The 18,730-nt window shown below is 37.0% G+C and overlaps 4 protein-coding genes across 5 annotated transcripts; 1 reads left to right on the top strand and 3 right to left on the bottom strand.

Annotated features, from left to right (window-relative positions):
- Window positions 1-763: 763 nt before the first annotated feature.
- LOC115997175 (lysine histidine transporter 1-like) lies at window positions 764-6,679 on the bottom strand. The gene is made up of 7 exons (XM_031236683.1): window positions 6,612-6,679; window positions 5,667-6,050; window positions 4,368-4,761; window positions 1,625-1,730; window positions 1,385-1,476; window positions 1,197-1,265; window positions 764-862 (listed from the first exon to the last, which is right to left on the bottom strand). Exons 1-7 carry the CDS (start codon window positions 6,662-6,664, stop codon window positions 764-766), a joined length of 1,197 nt encoding a protein of 398 aa, XP_031092543.1. The 5' UTR covers window positions 6,665-6,679.
- On the top strand, window positions 2,323-3,142 carry LOC115997177 (dynein light chain 1, cytoplasmic-like). Its single transcript, XM_031236685.1, has 2 exons — window positions 2,323-2,743; window positions 2,849-3,142. The coding sequence occupies exons 1-2, from the start codon at window positions 2,564-2,566 to the stop codon at window positions 2,972-2,974; spliced, it is 306 nt and encodes a 101-aa protein (XP_031092545.1). The 5' UTR covers window positions 2,323-2,563; the 3' UTR covers window positions 2,975-3,142.
- Window positions 3,162-3,928, bottom strand: LOC115997176 (dynein light chain 1, cytoplasmic-like). Its single transcript, XM_031236684.1, has 2 exons — window positions 3,560-3,928; window positions 3,162-3,454 (listed from the first exon to the last, which is right to left on the bottom strand). The coding sequence occupies exons 1-2, from the start codon at window positions 3,737-3,739 to the stop codon at window positions 3,329-3,331; spliced, it is 306 nt and encodes a 101-aa protein (XP_031092544.1). The 5' UTR covers window positions 3,740-3,928; the 3' UTR covers window positions 3,162-3,328.
- Window positions 6,680-8,007: 1,328 nt separating the features above from the next.
- Window positions 8,008-12,311, bottom strand: LOC115997405. Of its 2 annotated transcripts, XM_031236952.1 has the most exons (8): window positions 11,633-12,311; window positions 10,501-10,665; window positions 10,247-10,342; window positions 10,045-10,146; window positions 9,860-9,937; window positions 9,431-9,571; window positions 8,965-9,306; window positions 8,008-8,375 (listed from the first exon to the last, which is right to left on the bottom strand). In XM_031236952.1, the coding sequence occupies exons 1-8, from the start codon at window positions 12,170-12,172 to the stop codon at window positions 8,088-8,090; spliced, it is 1,752 nt and encodes a 583-aa protein (XP_031092812.1). In that variant the 5' UTR covers window positions 12,173-12,311; the 3' UTR covers window positions 8,008-8,087. The 2 variants fall into 2 exon arrangements, with proteins under 2 accessions (XP_031092812.1, XP_031092813.1); XM_031236953.1 differs by lacking the exon at window positions 10,045-10,146.
- Window positions 12,312-18,730: the final 6,419 nt, after the last annotated feature.

Genomic DNA, 18,730 nt, shown 5'->3' with positions numbered 1-18,730 from the left:
ATATATGGTGTCATCATATTTATAAATTTGTAAATTAATAGAGATAAAAAGTTTTTTTTTTTTAAATTAACAGAGTCAATAGTATTCATAAAAAAGTTTTTAAAAAATTAGGAACTTTTTTTTTCACCTAAACTTCACTCATGTGATTAATTGAGATGTCCATACATGCTGGCTTTAGGAGCTTATTTTGAAACGCTATTTGGGATAGTTTGTGTATTAAGTGAATCAACCGCCAAATGGGTAGGATTGCATGAAATTGATTAATTTAAAGAGCTAATTGTAATTTTTTAAGTAACTCAATTTCATTTTCTCGTGTAGTTCAATTGCTTATTTGACTCTTTTTTTTTTTTTTTTGATAATGCTTATTTGACTCTTATTCCATCAAAATTAGTATAGTAACTTAAATAATCTAGTTTGCATGACTTAATTTCGGTCATTACTTTAAAAAAATTAATAATCAAAATATAAGATACATCCATTTTGAACATGTTATTTGCACATATTAAAATCAAGCCGATCAAATTAAATTTAAAAAAAAAAAGATTAAAAACGTTAAATACATAGAACTATTGGATTAAGTAATCTCTTCTGATGAGGAATTAATTAAAATACTATACCTCAACGAAATCAGGTCCCTAACTATATAACCTTACCAACTAAACATGGTTAGGTTATAGATATGTAAGTACTAATAATCCATTAACAAATAACAGACATAAAAAAAATAAAAAAATTGTCCACATTATATTAGCACTGCACATAATCATGAATAGAACTTGTAATCTTTGGCTTGCAATATTATCTGCCTCAGTGCACCTATCGGAGCTAACACCATCAAAGCAACCCCAATTACAATGCATATCTGCAAAACCCAAAAAAAAAAATAAAAAATTATACTTATACATTACATACATACACACACACATACAAGTGTTAAAGGAAATTCTAAGGCGACAATCAATAGCAAGTTAGTAACCATAAGACTACAAGTTCACTCTAGTGGAAGTGAAATATGCCTTTTTGATTTGAACTGGTTAGCAATGGACAACATATATTGTTTTACCTCATGTTATCGACTAAGGTCACAAGGTAATAAAGTTTTTTAATGCTCACGAGGTAAAGTTTTTTTAATGCTCACGGTGCAGATTTCTTTTAACACTCAAAAAAAAAAAAAAAAAGCTAGGGCAAAAACATACCACATTTATGAACCAAGTCAAGCTTAAGACCTTGGGCTTCTTAATCTTGAGCCAGATGATGCAAGGAAGCTGCAACAGTAGTATTAGTAATACCAAATTTAATTTTTTTTCGTTCCCAAGAAATTTAGAGAATAATTAATTAAGAAAATTAAAATATATAACACGGAGACAAAAATAAGATGGCTTACGAAGTAGGTTGTAGGAGCAAAGGCAAAGCCTCCAAAGAAACCAAGTAAACCACCAAAGAAAGGGAATGTGCAGCCCAGGAAACAGGTTAATACTGCATACATGCATTCAAAATAAATAAATACATAAAAGTTCTAAAAAAAACACAAATAAAAAAAAAAGAGTAAATAATTCATCACCTTTTCATTAATTATTATTGGCGATGTTATTCCAAAAAAGAAATGTAGAAATTAAAAACTCACCAACGTAAATAGTCCTACTACAAATTCGGAGTAGTAATGTCGGCTTAAAATTCCTAGACTTTACTAGCCACCCTTCTACGGTGTCAAAAAGGGGCATTGCGAAAACCTACATAATAAAAATCAAAGTATTATAAAATGGATAACACATCAAGGTATTACAGATATTAAGGGTGGTAAGTAGAAATGACTGTAAAATTATTGAAGTATTAGAATAACAGAGCCGAATTTTAAGGCGTGTAAGATGGCAACAACATAGCGTCCCAAAATTTTAGGGACCCCCAATAGTTAGTACTTATTTGTGATTATATTGGCTCAAAATTAAGTTTTTTACATTTTTCTCTTTCAAATTTTTCTTCAATTTCCAGTTTATTTATACTTTGATAGGGCCTCACTTATTTACCCGCACCCTGATAACACATCTTAAACGAAACAACGAAACAGGTACAAATAACATGCCACAAGTATAAATTAGGGTATTAAGTAGTACTATCAAAATGGACTGAAGCTCGCGGGCTAGCCTGCACTCGTCCCGTGGTGAGGCAGGTTAAGGCTACAAACAAGAGGGCCCGCAACCCGCACGAGCTAACCCGCACGGGTTGCTGGCTGACCTGTGACCCACCTTTCTTTAATATATATATATATATATATATGAGTCAATTCCTTTTTTGGTCCTAAACTTATGGTGTCAAAGACAATTTTAGTCCTCTATAAAAAAATCGGACACTTAATGGACATAGTTATTGTGACGGGGACAATTTTAGTCCTCCGTCTGTATTCTCCGTTAGATGACCGTTTGAGAGGGGGCAATTATGTCATTTCACGGTAACCTTCGTCTGTATCCTCCCCTGCCCCTCTGTGTTCTCGCCGCCTTACCCACTCTTCCTCCCCCAACTTCGCCCTCTCTATTCTCACAAATCCCAATCTCCCACAAAAACAAATATGAGCGAAGATTCCAAGAGAAATGATGGCGGAGCTCTCGTGGCCAAGCCGCCCGCCGCCGACGATCGGAAATCTGCATCCCTTTCGGCGTCTTCTATTACCGTGTCCAAGAAAATCATCATCAAAAGTGCCGATATGAAGGACGATATGCAGAAAGAGGCCGTCGACATCGCTATTGCAGTAAGTAATTTCCTCTTTTCTCTCCATCAATTTCTTTATTATTATTAAATTCATCAGTTATATATTGTTCTTATTGGCGTAATATGTATGTGAGTGAACGTGCAGGCATTTGAGAAGAACAGCGTGGAGAAGGATGTAGCTGAGCATATAAAGAAGGAGTTCGATATGAAGCATGGCCCAATTTACCCGACTGCCATGGCTGCCAGACTCGGGTCAACCACACAAACCTGAAGGATCGACTCCAAACCCTAGAGAGCTATTGGTGAATCGTCCTCCTCTGTAAGAAGTGTATCAAATTTGTCAATTCCGCACAAATATGCACCTACTGCTTTGAGGAAACCGTGAACTTGGACTATTTCACATGCGGCCGCTGCAAAAGGTGTATCCCCTCTTTAACATCCACCAATTTNTTGGTGGATGTTAAAGAGGGGATACACCTTTTGCAGCGGCCGCATGTGAAATAGTCCAAGTTCACGGTTTCCTCAAAGCAGTAGGTGCATATTTGTGCGGAATTGACAAATTTGATACACTTCTTACAGAGGAGGACGATTCACCAATAGCTCTCTAGGGTTTGGAGTCGATCCTTCAGGTTTGTGTGGTTGACCCGAGTCTGGCAGCCATGGCAGTCGGGTAAATTGGGCCATGCTTCATATCGAACTCCTTCTTTATATGCTCAGCTACATCCTTCTCCACGCTGTTCTTCTCAAATGCCTGCACGTTCACTCACATACATATTACGCCAATAAGAACAATATATAACTGATGAATTTAATAATAATAAAGAAATTGATGGAGAGAAAAGAGGAAATTACTTACTGCAATAGCGATGTCGACGGCCTCTTTCTGCATATCGTCCTTCATATCGGCACTTTTGATGATGATTTTCTTGGACACGGTAATAGAAGACGCCGAAAGGGATGCAGATTTCCGATCGTCGGCGGCGGGCGGCTTGGCCACGAGAGCTCCGCCATCATTTCTCTTGGAATCTTCGCTCATATTTGTTTTTGTGGGAGATTGGGATTTGTGAGAATAGAGAGGGCGAAGTTGGGGGAGGAAGAGTGGGTAAGGCGGCGAGAACACAGAGGGGCAGGGGAGGATACAGACGAAGGTTACCGTGAAATGACATAATTGCCCCCTCTCAAACGGTCATCTAACGGAGAATACAGACGGAGGACTAAAATTGTCCCCGTCACAATAACTATGTCCATTAAGTGTCCGATTTTTTATAGAGGACTAAAATTGTCTTTGCCACTATAAGTCTAGGACTAAAAAAGGAATTGACTATATATATATATATATATATATATATATATATATATATATATATATATATATATATATATATATATATATATATATATATATATATACACACACACACACACATTGTAAGTGAATATAAATATATATTTATATTCCTGTGTACACAATATAATTAAAAAAAATAGCGAAACCAAAAGCTCGTGCCGATCTAAGGGGTCCACGGGCGCCACAAAAATTCGTTAAAAATTAGGCCCGCAATAGGTCGGGTCGATCTAATGAGGACGGGCCAGTCCATTTTGACCGTACTAAGTATTATGGTATATATGTAACAAGTTCCAGATGTATGAGAAGCTATGCTTACCTGGTAGCTTCCAATGACGTGGATGACAACAAACATGTTAGCAGCAGCTATGAGGCAAGCGGGTTTTTGGAGGGAAACGAGGATGTTATCCTCAACCGAGTTTCCAAACACCCAGTATCCGATGATGGCCACCGGAAAGTAGCACAGAAAAACGACGGCGTAGGCCACCCAAACTCCCTTCATCATGGGTTTGTTGGACGGCTTCTCCGGCGTGGACGGGATGGTGGCCTGAATCTCCAACACCACGTTGTGGCCGGCGTAGGCGAACGCCACGTCTCCCAAGGCGCTGAAGAATTGGAACACTCTTCCTACGTCGGTTGAAGCCCTGGGGGTGTATTGCACGTCTGCTATCACTCCCTTGTTCGCTGAAGCCACCCATGCTATGGTGGAGTAGCTGTTACACACAATACAATTAGTATATATTTAGCTGTTACATAGACATACAATACAATTAGTATATATTTATCTCTATCCGCACGAGTAGTATATATTTATCTCTATCCGCACGAGTAATTAAATTGGTACTGTAGTGTAAGGGTACTCTAATGTGGGTGAGGCCGGCTACTCTCTTTTACCCATTTACAATTTTGTGGAGCCCAATTTGCCCCTTCACTATCCATGGGTGACTAGTTACTCTATTCTGGAGCCTAATTTGCACCTCTACTATCCTGTGGAGTCAAGATATACCGACTCATCTATTATAATTTACCCATCCACTGTGAAGCCTGATGGTGTGTGAGTTACACTCAATATGGGTGGGTAGCCTCCATGATTTATTAGCTTATAGAGCCTAGCATGGAAGTTACACCCAATGTGAACATCATTTAATGGGTGACCTATTGCTCCGATCTACTCTTTCATATCTTGTTGGATCAAGAAGTAAAGGTTGACTTAGGAGGGCAAGTATATATGTTGAAAAGACCAATAGGGGCTGGACGCCTAGCTAGCGCCTAAGCGGAGAAAACCTAGCTAGCGCCTAAGCGGAGAAAACCTAGCTAGCACCTAAGCGGAGAAAACCTAGTCGATGCCTAAGAGGCCTAGACAGCTAGCTGTCTAGCTGACCGACCCACTAAATCATCAATTATGGCACTAAATTATCAATTATGGTGATAAAAAATAATCCAATGATTACACAACCCGAACAGTGCCAGTCGGCTGTAAGCCAGCAGCCGCCTAAAGCACCGATTATGGTGATACCGGCCAACACCTAGGCGTGATTTTTACCATACTAATACATTTTAAATATAATTGGATTAAGAGGGGGAGAGTATATATATATATACGTAAGGGTGTACGTACCTGAAGGACATGACGGCGGCGGCGACAGAGATCACAGTGACGGAGTTGAAACTGGGGAGATGAGAGAGGACCAAGTGAACAGAACCGAAGATCATAATGAAATAGGTTCGTCTGATGGGCGTGCAGGAAGGGCAAATGGTGTCGTGGAACTTCTTGAGCGAGGTGCCGCCGGTGACCATGTACACAATGTTCACTCCGATCTGCACCATCAGCTGCTGCGGCACCACCACGTACAGCCCCACCTTCTCCCCGAACGCGTACTGCCCTAGCTCGTGGTACCGGTCCAGCCTCTTCCCAGGCTCCGGCTCGTGCATCTCCACCATCTGCCACAGCGTGTACAGCGTCATCACCCACGATATCGCCAGCGCCGCCACCCCCGGACCCCTGCACCCCCCATTAACCATGCATCATAAAAAAACTTTTATTATTATTCTGAAATCGAAGGAAACCCGTGGTCACTATTCAAGAAAAATATGTGACAGTGACTAAAAAAGTGTGCACAATTAAATTTTCCCCAAAACCTGCACCCCCATCAACCATGAATGATAAAAAAAAAATTTATTATTGTTATGAAAATTCGGAAGTAACCCATGACCACTATTCAAGAAAAATATGACAATAACTCAAAAAGGTGTGCACAATTAAATTTCACCTGGACCCCTGCGGTCCACCCATATTAACCATGCATGATTAAAAAAATAAAATTTTTATTATTATTATTATGGAAATCCAAGGGAAACCTACATGTAATCCGTGACCACTATTAAAAAAACAAAATCGGTGACAGTGACTCAAAAAAGTGTACATAATTAAATTTCGCCTCAAATCAAGAAAATTGGCTGAGAGAATTAAACTTATGACACTGTGGTTACTAAGTCAGCAAACAGTTTAACTAAAGTGTAACATATTAGGGTATGTAAAAATAGAGGCATATTAGGCGCGTACCATCCTAACTCAGACATGGCATAAGGGAGGCCAAGAACGCCGGCGCCGACCATGGCGGTGACGTTATGGAAAGCGGAATACCACCACTTTCCGTTCCGAGAAGAAGTGACCGGAAGCCAATTGTTGAGATCAGCTTTCACATCCTTCTTCTTGGACGTTTCTCTGCTATCTCCTTCCATCAAATCTTTAGTTTATGATTTAATTACTTTAATTTGGGTTTATGCAGAAGAGTAGAATAGAACTAAATAAAACCCTAATGCATGCAGTGCAGCGATCTGATCGAATCTATGGTGTATTTATAGGATATTGAGGAGAAGATGAGAGAGAGTTAGTTTCTACAAGTAGGGATCTGGGTCGATAAATAGGAAGCCTATCTACAGAACACTTCAATTTGCACACTTTGTAATAGAGAAGGAGTCAACCAACCTATACATGCATATTTCACGCTAAAAATATTATCCCTATTGGGATAAAAAGAACTATCCGAAGTAGACTCACTTAAATTAATGTATATTAAAAAATCGAAACTTATCCGATCCATTATATTTATCCACTAATTCACCAACTAACATTATCTGTTTTAATAGGATTACACATCTTTTGTCTGACATGACACTATTTGATTAGAGAATACAAGAATATTCATCAGTAATGCTTTACCTAACAATAAAAGTAATTGGAGTTTGTCATTATTAATGATATATTTCATCTCAATTAAATGTTTTAACTCAATAATCAAGACTCAGACACTAATGGTGCGTAGGCATGCATATAAACATTAAGTTTTTTTTTTTTTAAACACATTAAGTTAATACACCTTCTCAAGGATGTCTCCCAAAATACATACCCCAATTAAAGATAAATTATATTGCGGATCATTGTTTACATTACAATGTGAATTACTGATAAATGTTTATTTTTAGTATATTGAATATTCATGTTTATATATTATATTAAAAATAAACATGTATATCAGTAATCCACTTTATATAATGCAAACCATAATTCACGGTTTAATAATTGTTAAATTAAATTTCTAAGCCTTCATATACAATTTGAATCTTTCTTATGGTGGAAAAGTTTGTATATTGACATTTTTTGTTTCATATCGGCACCCACACTTAGAAATGTGGAACTAAGAGCACCCATAACTATAATTTTTAAAGTTTTTTCCGAACAAGAAATTGAGGGAGGGATTTTTTTGCTCAATTCTTATACCATGGACCAGAATTCACAGTGCACTGTAGACCCTAGTACATGTGTATGTGTCTTATGTTGTGAATTTTTGTATTTTGTATTATGAAATTATGGATTTTAAGAGTTTGAATTATGTACCTGACTGGCAAAAACCAAGATCAGAATCATTTCAATGGCATCAGAAACAGCAGAACAAGACTTGGAGCAACTAAATCCAGTTAACTTCAAATACTTAACAACAAATTGTAAACGGAGTACATGAATATTACACAACAATAATCAGAAAATTAAATTACTAAAACCATGTGTACAACAAGTGAGAAGTCCGCCAGAACTTATTCTCTCTCTTTCTCTATACCTTTCAAACAATAGGTCTTCGCTCTGCTGAAGCCTGAGATACTCCTGCATATCGAACCTCGGACAAACTTCATAATCACCGTTGCTGTCTTCCTCGGCTCCTCCGCTTTTATTAAGCTTGATCATTTCATGATACTTCATAATTCCGGGGCTGTAGCTCCCCTGACTGCTGTTGGAATAACAACTTTGGTCGTATTCCAAGGCTGTCTCCTGAGAAAAGGAAAGTTCGATATAGTAGTTATTTTCTTCTACTCCATGCAGCTATGGTAGGCCATGCTCTGATTAGCATAAGTTTGGCACGAACAAGATGGAGATATTGTTATTACTATTACTATTACAGTGTGGAATGAGCACTTTTCGAGGCACTTGTGACTTGTGAGTAGTTACAGTCACTTTAGGAGTGGTGGGGTTTTAGTTATTTATCCGATACATATCGAAATGAGGTAGGGAAGGAGGAATGTATTGGTTTTCTCTTTCTATTTTTTTGGAGTTTGGCTACCATTTGAAGCACAGTCATATCGTCTCTCCCTTGCTTTCTTGTGGAACCATTTTAGCTAACTGCTAATTAGTTGAGGCTCAACCTACTGAAGCCCAACGAGTCAATATCGCCCCCACCTATCCATACCCAACGACCTCCCATTTGGGAGAGTCACTTCATGCCGCTTGACCACAAGGTCTTTGGCAATTAGTTGAGGTTATAAACAATGTTCAAGGATGTGGAGTGTAATATACTAATATGCATATTAGACATGAGGGAGCTAGAAGCACTGTAATAGTGTAATTGTAAATTGTAATTTACCTGTTTTGCATCCCAGATTACTGATTTTTGACTAGGAGGAGTCTTTATTTCAGTCTTGCTTGACCCATCATTGCTCGTCTCCCACTTTAACCAGGGCAATTTAACTCCATCCATTTCAACAGGACGAAAATCAGATCCTACTGGAATATGGTAACTCTCAGTTTCTGCACAAACCACGCCATCCCTTGCCCTTATTATGCCTCCTAAAGTGGAACTGCCATCACTTCTTTCTCCATCAAAAGAAGATATATCTGTATCTTCTACATTTGAAATGAAATCCTCTAAATATTTCTCAGCTTCCACAGTTAGTTGTTTTGACATCCTGCTTCGGTCATTACTCTTCTGTAGAAGTGTTGAAAGCATAGCGTTACAGCAAATAATAAGTGATTAATGTTTACCCTATATTACAAGAATCAATCAAGTTTATCTACAGCCATTTAATTTTAAATCTAAAGGCGAAACACACCTTTCTGGTTCGCGATTGTTTGATCCCAGCAGTGGACTTGTTCGTATCAGGAAGTAATTCTTTGACAATCCGAGAAAGCTCCCTACCCTTTTGATCTTCCAACAGTATCTCAGCAAGAAGATCTTGCTTGCGCTTTTCAGACTGTTAATTTCACATAAATAAGATCAATCTTCAGTTACTGATTGCTTGATGCCAAATGCAGTCAAGTTTATTTTATTCATCCTCATAGAATATCAAACACCTACTTTTACTGTATGTCTAACTTTGGAGAATGTAGCTACCACTACTTATCTCTGGACAATGAAGAACCATTACCTCCTCCACCCCTCATCCCACCAAATAATAATAAATTTAAAAGATACGGCACTAATTGCAACCACCGGAAGGAAGATACATACAAATAAGGAGGGTAAACATGGAGAAACAAACCTCCTCCAACTTTGTGGCATAGCTACTTCTAACTGAAGAATCCAGTGGATAGTGATTACCATTCTTCCTTATAATGCCCTGTATAAGATGAAAAAAAGTTATCATACATAAAGGATACACCTATGACTTGCAATTGTACTGTTATCAGAAAATATTTTTTAGTTGACTGATATATTGAACCAGACTTGTTCAATTTCAGTTTTGATTTCTTCAACAGCATATCTAAGTTCTTTCTTCATTGCTTCATACAACCCACTATTTACATCATCTTCAGTAGGGTGCTCAGCCTGTCAAAGAAAGAGATGAGTCACAGAAGCAGTGAAGCACAGCACCGCACCACTGTCCGCTAAAGCAATAGTTTCTTTCAGAAAAACAAAATGTCCTAACCTTTTTCTGGGAATATACAGCCTTAATTGTTTTCTCGTTCCCATTTTTACAAGGATGATCCTTTATTTCATCATCAGTTAGAACAGAAGAGTGACTCTGAAAGGAAAGAAAGCTAGGCGATAAGTGTTTGAAAGCAGGTAATTGAAATCCAAGAAATGACATTATCATGGCAATTTTCAGTTAGAAGGGATCCAATTGGTCAACTAATTGAAGTTACATAATACTGCATTGTAACTTATAAGCAGTTTTCTTACAGAGTAACCATCTTGTAGACGTAACAGGTCTTTTTGGTTTAATGGTCTCCTTAGTCCTGAACCGTTAGCAGCTGTTGCCTTATGTGAAGGAATATCATTTTTTCCATTGCCAAGACTCTTCATAGTAATCAGGTTTGCTTGTTTGCGAGAATGATCTGCATCACTCTGTCATGTAATCAATAAATATATTTGTCAAAAACTTATTGGTGTCTCTCACTCTCTCCTTTGACTAAGGTGGAAGGTATGTGCTGTAACTTATGGTTGAATTTATATTTCAAAATTATTTAAGAATTCCAAATATTTCATAGATAGCAAAACAATTTTAGTTTGGTTTCCATTCCTCACTTTCTATAATGAACTCCCAGAGTTCCATATTCTAGTTCCCATCTATAGAAGTCACCTATATAATCCTGAACCACATTTTAACAAAATGACTTCTTTCTGTGCAAGCGGTAGTTTAAGGAACAGGGATCAAAAGTTTAAAACTTTGTAGATTTTATAATTTTATTTTCTAATATTCAGGGAGCATTGGTGAATTCTAGCACAAATACCACACACTTGAACAACAAGAAACAGTTTTAAGGAAATTAGCATAGATTTCAACATTCTATTGATGCAAACTGATTAAACACGATGACTGAACAAAGCTTCCGGTCTGCAAACAGTATTTTACATGATCTTACAGAAATATGCAAAACAATATCAATATTATGTAATTATTTATACGGTTTTCAAAAGTGTAATTATTTATACTGTATTACCAAATAATGCGCTCTCCAGATACAAATATCAAATGAGGTCGAGTGCCCAAATTGAATTCAAATATGACTAAAGAGTTGTTCACTACAAAATTCGACCAGGATAAAGACACAACCTTTTTCTCTAATTCATATACACTTTTAAACTTAAGTAATATGGAGTACCTATCTAGTAATCTATTCAATGCAACCTCGCAGTTTTTAATTCAACTCAAAGTTTCTCTATTTAGATTCATTTGCCTATTAGGTTACACTCCAGGAGCTTAGTGGCATGACTAATACCAAAAGCTCTGTGCTTTAGCTTCAGTTATATCGCTAGTTCAATCATGGAACAAAATTCAAATTCTAGGAAGAAGAAAGGAAAGTAATTTCACCTCAGAGTCGCTAATCTGATATCTAACAACTGAAACCGATCTCCTCCTCCTCGAATTACTCTCCGGAAGTCCAGTATTAACCCTAGAGCGATCAGAAACGACACTCTTTCTATCCCCGCTAGTCTTCGAGCTCTGCCGAGACACCGACCTCCCACGCCGCTGCGACGACGCCGTTTCACTCGCCCATCGACCAATTTCGGAGCCGCGCCTAGCGGAGGAGCGGTTGCGGTCGTGGTCACTGCTACCTGGATCTTCATCCCGCTGGGAGAACAGCTCAATCGCGAGATCATCGAGGCTGATCTCAGGAAACTCCGATCCTCTGACCGTATTCACGAATTTCCTCCTCGGAGTAGCTTCAACGCCGTAGCTGGGGTCCTCGCCGAACGGAAGGCTCCGCGAGAACCGGCTGAGACTCCTCGATCGGCGGTGAGCTCGATTCGCTGAGGAGGAGGAGGAAGAGGAAGAGGCGGCGGCGGAGACCTCGTCGGAGCCACCGAACGGCGCTCTTCTGCTCGTCGATTTGAAAGCCGATGTCGCCATCCGCGTGATCGCTTCAACACATTAATGGCATTGAAGTTCGAAGCAGAGTTCGTAGGTGAAGTGCCGTGCAAGAGCGTTTGAAAGTTTGATTTGGGAAGACGATAGTTTGGCGGAGGGATCGAAATGTCGGGAAATTTTGAAATTGAAGGTAATTAGTGACCTGACAACTTTATCTAAACTAAAGTTTAGGAATTTCGTAATTGCCATTCAATGTTGTTTGAACTCGTTGTCCAAGGTTCACCTGATTTACTTTTCTTGTACGATTTATGAGTTATTATATGAGAACCTAATATGCATTCAAATAGTAATCACGAGTTTCTCTCGTCACTCAAAAGAAATGACAAAAATTTTGTATATTCAATTGTAAAGATAAGTTCCTATATATTTCCTTTTTGTATTATAACTAAACTCTTGCTAATTACATTATAATTGAACTGTAACTCGACTATAACTAAATCTTGCTAATTATATTACTCCGTATAATTGAACTGTAACGCGACTATACAATATAATTACAAACTCTATTCAAATCATTCGCTAAAGAGTAGGATTCAGATAATCACCCCTCAAGCGCACATTGTTCATACAACAATCGTTATACCCTGCACCACAGTGCATATAGCAATGTGCACCACGTACGTAAAACGACGTTGTTTCGGTGTTAGTGGACGCGGACGCGAATGACTCAGGAAATTCATTATCTATAATACACATAATCATTATCTATAATACACATAACGTTTGCCTAGAATACACAGAATGTTTGCCCAGAATACACAGAATATTGACACAAAATACACAGATGTTAGTGGGCGACTGGGCGCGGGCGCGGACGACTCAAGGGAATTCATAATCTATAATACACATAATCATTATCTAGAATACACAGAATGTTTGCCCAGAATACACCGAATATTGACACAAAATACACAGATGTTAGTGGGCGACTGGGCGCGGGCGCGGACGACTCAAGGGAATTCATAATCTATAATACACATAATCATTATCTAGAATACACAGAATGTTTGCCCAGAATACACCGAATATTGACACAAAATACACAGATGTTAGTGGGCGACTGGGCGCGGGCGCGGACGACTCAAGGGAATTCATAATCTATAATACACATAATCATTATCTAGAATACACAGAATGTTTGCCCAGAATACACCGAATATTGACACAAAATACACAGATGTTAGTGGGCGACTGGGCGCGGGCGCGGACGACTCAAGGGAATTCATAATCTATAATACACATAATCATTATCTAGAATACACAGAATGTTTGCCCAGAATACACCGAATATTGACACAAAATACACAGATGTTAGTGGGCGACTGGGCGCGGGCGCGGACGACTCAAGGGAATTCATAATCTATAATACACATAATCATTATCTAGAATACACAGAATGTTTGCCCAGAATACACCGAATATTGACACAAAATACACAGATGTTAGTGGGCGACTGGGCGCGGGCGCGGACGACTCAAGGGAATTCATAATCTATAATACACATAATCATTATCTATAATACACATAACGTTTGCCTAGAATACACAGAATGTTTGCCCAGAATACACAGAATATTGACACAAAATACACAGATGTTAGTGGGCGACTGGGCGCGGGCGCGGACGACTCAAGGGAATTCATAATCTATAATACACATAATCATTATATAGAATACACAGAACGTTTGCCTAGAATACACATACTGGGCGCGGACGCGGACGACTCAAGGGAATTCATAATCTATAATACACATAATCATTATATAGAATACACAGAACGTTTGCCTAGAATACACATAATATTGACATAAAATACACAGAACTCATCCTCCTAATATTCGAAATACACAGAAGAGACCGCCCGAAACGGACGATTAGTTTACAATGCTCAAAACGACGTCGTTTAGGTACGTGGTGCACTATTAGATAGTCATTTATTTTTTTTTTTGAAGGAGTTCACCTCCCGTATAAAGGGAAGGGTTTGATGTCACTGGACTACAAGGTCCTTGGCATTAGATCATCATTTATGAGTCATGTTTTATGTCAATTATTCACAAAATTTGCTTTCTTTAATAAATATGACATAACTTTTTTTTTTTTTAATATCAATTCTCATACTACGTTTAATATTATGATTCATCAAAATTGTTATATTTATCTTTTCATCATGTCAGATTAAGCTTTTATTAGTAGAAGTAACTTTATCAGTTTTCTAAGATTATGACAAAAAATATGAAGAAGGGTGCGTTCATGATTGGCAAATTAACGTAGAATTTGAAGCAATGCGACAATTATTGGGTTGGGCCATGACGTTGGCAAGGAGCCCAATATGGAAAATGAATACTCGGCCCTGTCCACTGAGATTCACAATTTATATTGTGGACCATGATCCACAAAGCATTGTGGGCCATGATTCAAAATGATTGTGAGGCAGCCATTTCTTTACTTAAAGAAATGGTGACGTTTTTGGACCATGATCTGCAAAGTTTTGTGGACCATGGTCCACCATATAACGACGGACTAAGATTGGCAAATTATACTGTTGTCTATTGACCATTAATAAATGTTTATTTTTAGTATATATAATATTCATTTTTAATATGTTATAGATTCATTTTTAGGTAATATATAAAAAATAAATCTTTATATAATACTAGGTAAGCCTCATATCATGCATGACCCTAGTCAATAAAGGGGTACAAAGAGATAAAATAATGTTGTCCATAACTAACTAGCTCAAATTAATTAAGAAAATTAATAAGACACTCCTCGAGATCAAACTTGTAACCTTAGGGCATCTTCAATAGTGGATTTTTTTTTGTGATTTTTGAGAAGTTTTTGTAAGTGTGATTATGAAAGAGAAGATGGAAGAGAAAAAAATAAATAAATAAAACAAAGTTGATTTCAACAAAAAATAAAAAATAAAAAATATAAACCGCGCCAGTCACGTGCTCACTGGGTGCAATTGTTACAACCATGCGTAGGCGGCGAGATTGACACAACTCTATAGTGGATCTCACAAAGTCTGAAAAATCTCTCATTTACGGGGAGATTCAACTCTCTCTCTCTTTCTTGTTGACAATTTTTATCTCAAAAACCATGAATAATCCACTAATATGGATGCCCTTATATATATATACATGCCAAATCAATAAGTATGAGTAACTTGGTTGAATGTTACTTTACATATATTCCAACATACCACATGGGTCATGTACTCTGATCTATAGAAAAGGACAAACATTTTTAATTTCCATACATTTCAGCCTGTAAGTCCACAAAATTAAAACAAAAAAAACAACACTCAAACAAATTCTACACAACAACCTACCAAGACAATACTACACATATACTTGGGAAGAAAGACTACACATATACTTCCGAGACAAATTTCACCTGACCTGATATATTTTAACTGAGTAATCATCATATTAGAAACTTAGATTACAAAATATAACACATTGAGTGAGATTTAATTTCTTTCACGAAAGAGTGTCTCAGAGAAATTTCTAATGACGAGCGTATATATAAGGGGTACAGGACTAGCGGGCGGTGGAGATGGTGAGTTGGTGGGGGGTGGTGGGGGCACAAGCAATGCAGGCAAGCAAGAGAATGGCAGAAGAAGCACCATCTTCTTGGAGATCAGAGAAGCTCCTCTTGAACTTGTGGCCTCTCCCTTTGTTGCACAACATGCCTTGTACGACCTTGTTGTGTACTTGAGTGTTCACTCCTTCTTGTTGTTGCCTTGTCTTGTTTGCTTCTTCCACCCTAGACACCATCTTTTTGCTTCTGTAATTTAATTTCAGAGAGAGACAAAGAGAGAGAGAAAGAGAGAGAGAGAGAGAGATGATTATTGAAGGTAAGTGTGCATGGGAGCAAAAGGTTATGTACCCTCCCCTCTATTTATATAGCCAACACTCCATCTACAGTCCAATCCGATCTAGTCAACAATTCAAATAATTCAACATAGGATATTTTCGAAATTATATTTAGAACATTTTAATTTGCCCCCTACAAGTATAAAATAATTGTGTCGCTTGAGGTTTAGTATGAGAGTCTCAATATCGCTCGCAGTCATAAGACAGGGGTTTGAATTCTACTGGATCTTTGGTAGATACACAAATATATGACTCACCAAGACACAATTCACTATTTACTTTCTCTATAAGGCTTAAGGGGCAGGGTAGTGGAGGACCCTCCGAGTCTTCGACCTAGTTGAGGTTTAACCTTTTGTATAAAATAATTGTCGGATTATCATTACAACTTTTCTCATACCCAATTTAATATCTCTATTTGTTTAATTGCCCACAAATATGAAATTTCTTCGCCCCTTAGTCTCTCACACTTGACCTGACAGGATAGTAGAGAGATAAGTTACGTTGACTCAACCCATTAGGTAGAAGTTCAAGTGTTTGGTGCCCACTACATTAGGTAAAACTCCCACACTACAACTTTCAAGCTCAATTATCTTGCGTCCTTACCCACTATGTGGGAACCAATTGAGTTATCCTCGCGGACAGTATTTCTATTTGTTGATGATCAAATTGAGATAATAAGATCCCCTAACACGAAGTTAGGGGGTTGATATGTACTTAAACAATTACATATGTTGAGCATGTAATTAGGTGTATGTATAGTCAATTGTTATCTATCTTTGCATTGAACTAAAAAAGTGATGTATAAAGTACTCCAACCCAATGAATTGAAGGTGATATGTTGAAGGAGTCATGTGTGGTGGTGTAAATTGTGAGTCATAAATGTAAGATATTATATGTTATTGTTGGCATTCACAGGGCACAAGTAAGATGGAAGCCATAAATACAAATTTACTTTACAGAGGGATTCAAGTTTAAATCCTCTTTTCACAAAAAAAAAAAGTTTAAATCCTCTCCCACCAAAACCAATGAATTGAAAACTATTGATTGATACATACAAAAAAGTAGAGAAAAAAGGAAACAGTGAAAAGGAAATGTCTGTGAATTCCATGGCTAAGTTGAATGTTTGGTTAGACAATGCACACATCATAAAGTGCCATAATTATTTGTACTGCCATCCATTCAAAATTATGGCAAACACTTTACATAGAGTCCGTAATATATATAAAATCTTCTTAATATAAAATCTCAGTATTATTTATCTCGCTTATATAATTTATGAACTATTGTAAAAAATAAAATTTAATTCACACTCTTAAATAACAAATATGAATTTCAATCTTTATCTTAAAAAATATGGCAAACAAACACCCCATTGAGAGACCCAGTGGATAAAGCTAAGCCAACCGCCCAACAACTCTATCTTTATTCTTGTTTTTTTTTTTTGGTGGGGTGGTGTTGATAACTTTAATATTGTAATGTATTTTTCTAATTTGATATTTCATAGGCACTGTTTCTTTATTTATGATTATATATACACACCCGCGCGCGCACAACAATGGCCATTAATATATAAAATAAAGAATTATATGGATTAATTGTAAATAATTAAATGATAATTTTGAATTTTTATATACATATAATTTTTTATTAAAAAAACATTTTAAATTAGCCTTGAAATTAATAGTTATATCATGGACTCGGGTCAACCTTGCAAGGTGTACCGTGTCCATCTACATACTTAATATTCACAATTTGAATTGTAAACATTCAGTTGTGAACATTCAACATATAAATTGTGAATATTCAATATGTAATTAAATTGTGTATTTTGAACCTGTGTCTATATAAATTTATCCTTTGGGGTAGTGCACATTCAAACTTTAGTTATAAATTAATTCAACGTTCGGTATATCTGTCTATTAACTGAGATAAGTATATCACATTGTTGTAATTATTTAGTGGATTTAAAATTAATAAATAATTTTGAAGTCAGGAAGTCATCAAAAAGTAAAAAAACCAAGCTAAGGGGCCCTTTCCAACGTTGGGCACAGGATGAGTGCTCATCTCGCCTGTCCTCAGGGGCCGGTCTTGAATAATGTGGTCTCTTAACTTTAAAAGTAAACACATTTAGACATGATCATTCTATGAGTCTTTGCCATCGAGGTTTGATCCTATGATTACCCATTTAAAATGATAACAAAGATGGTATCATACTACTTAATAGTTGTCACTTTAACTAGCTATGTTATAATGATAATTTTGCGTAGCAGTCTTTCTTTTTCTCTAATTATATTATTATTATTATTATTATTATTATTATTATATGTTGAAGACCGTAACATAAATTTTGCATTGAGATACATACTAGATCTAGAAGTAATAAGTTCATGCATCTAACCATGAGAAAACATGATCACTTACACACCACCACATGGGGAATTTCAAATTCAGATGCACATACGGCATCCTATCATTTTCTATGTCCATGGAATTGCATGAACTCATCTCAGCTTCATCCTTAACTTCATTTTGTCTTTTTCCTACTACCTATTTTTATTTGTTTGTTTATTAGATGAATAAGAAATCCATAACTTCCTAAAAAAAAAAAAAGAAATTCATAACTATTATTTGAAAATGTTTATGGATAAATTCACTTTTATGTA

This window comes from Ipomoea triloba, chromosome 11 (genome assembly GCF_003576645.1).
Source record: "Ipomoea triloba cultivar NCNSP0323 chromosome 11, ASM357664v1".
Taxonomy (NCBI): domain Eukaryota; kingdom Viridiplantae; phylum Streptophyta; class Magnoliopsida; order Solanales; family Convolvulaceae; genus Ipomoea; species Ipomoea triloba.
The sequence above is the reverse complement of the archived record's forward strand: the minus strand, read 5'-3'. Positions and strand labels throughout refer to the sequence as shown.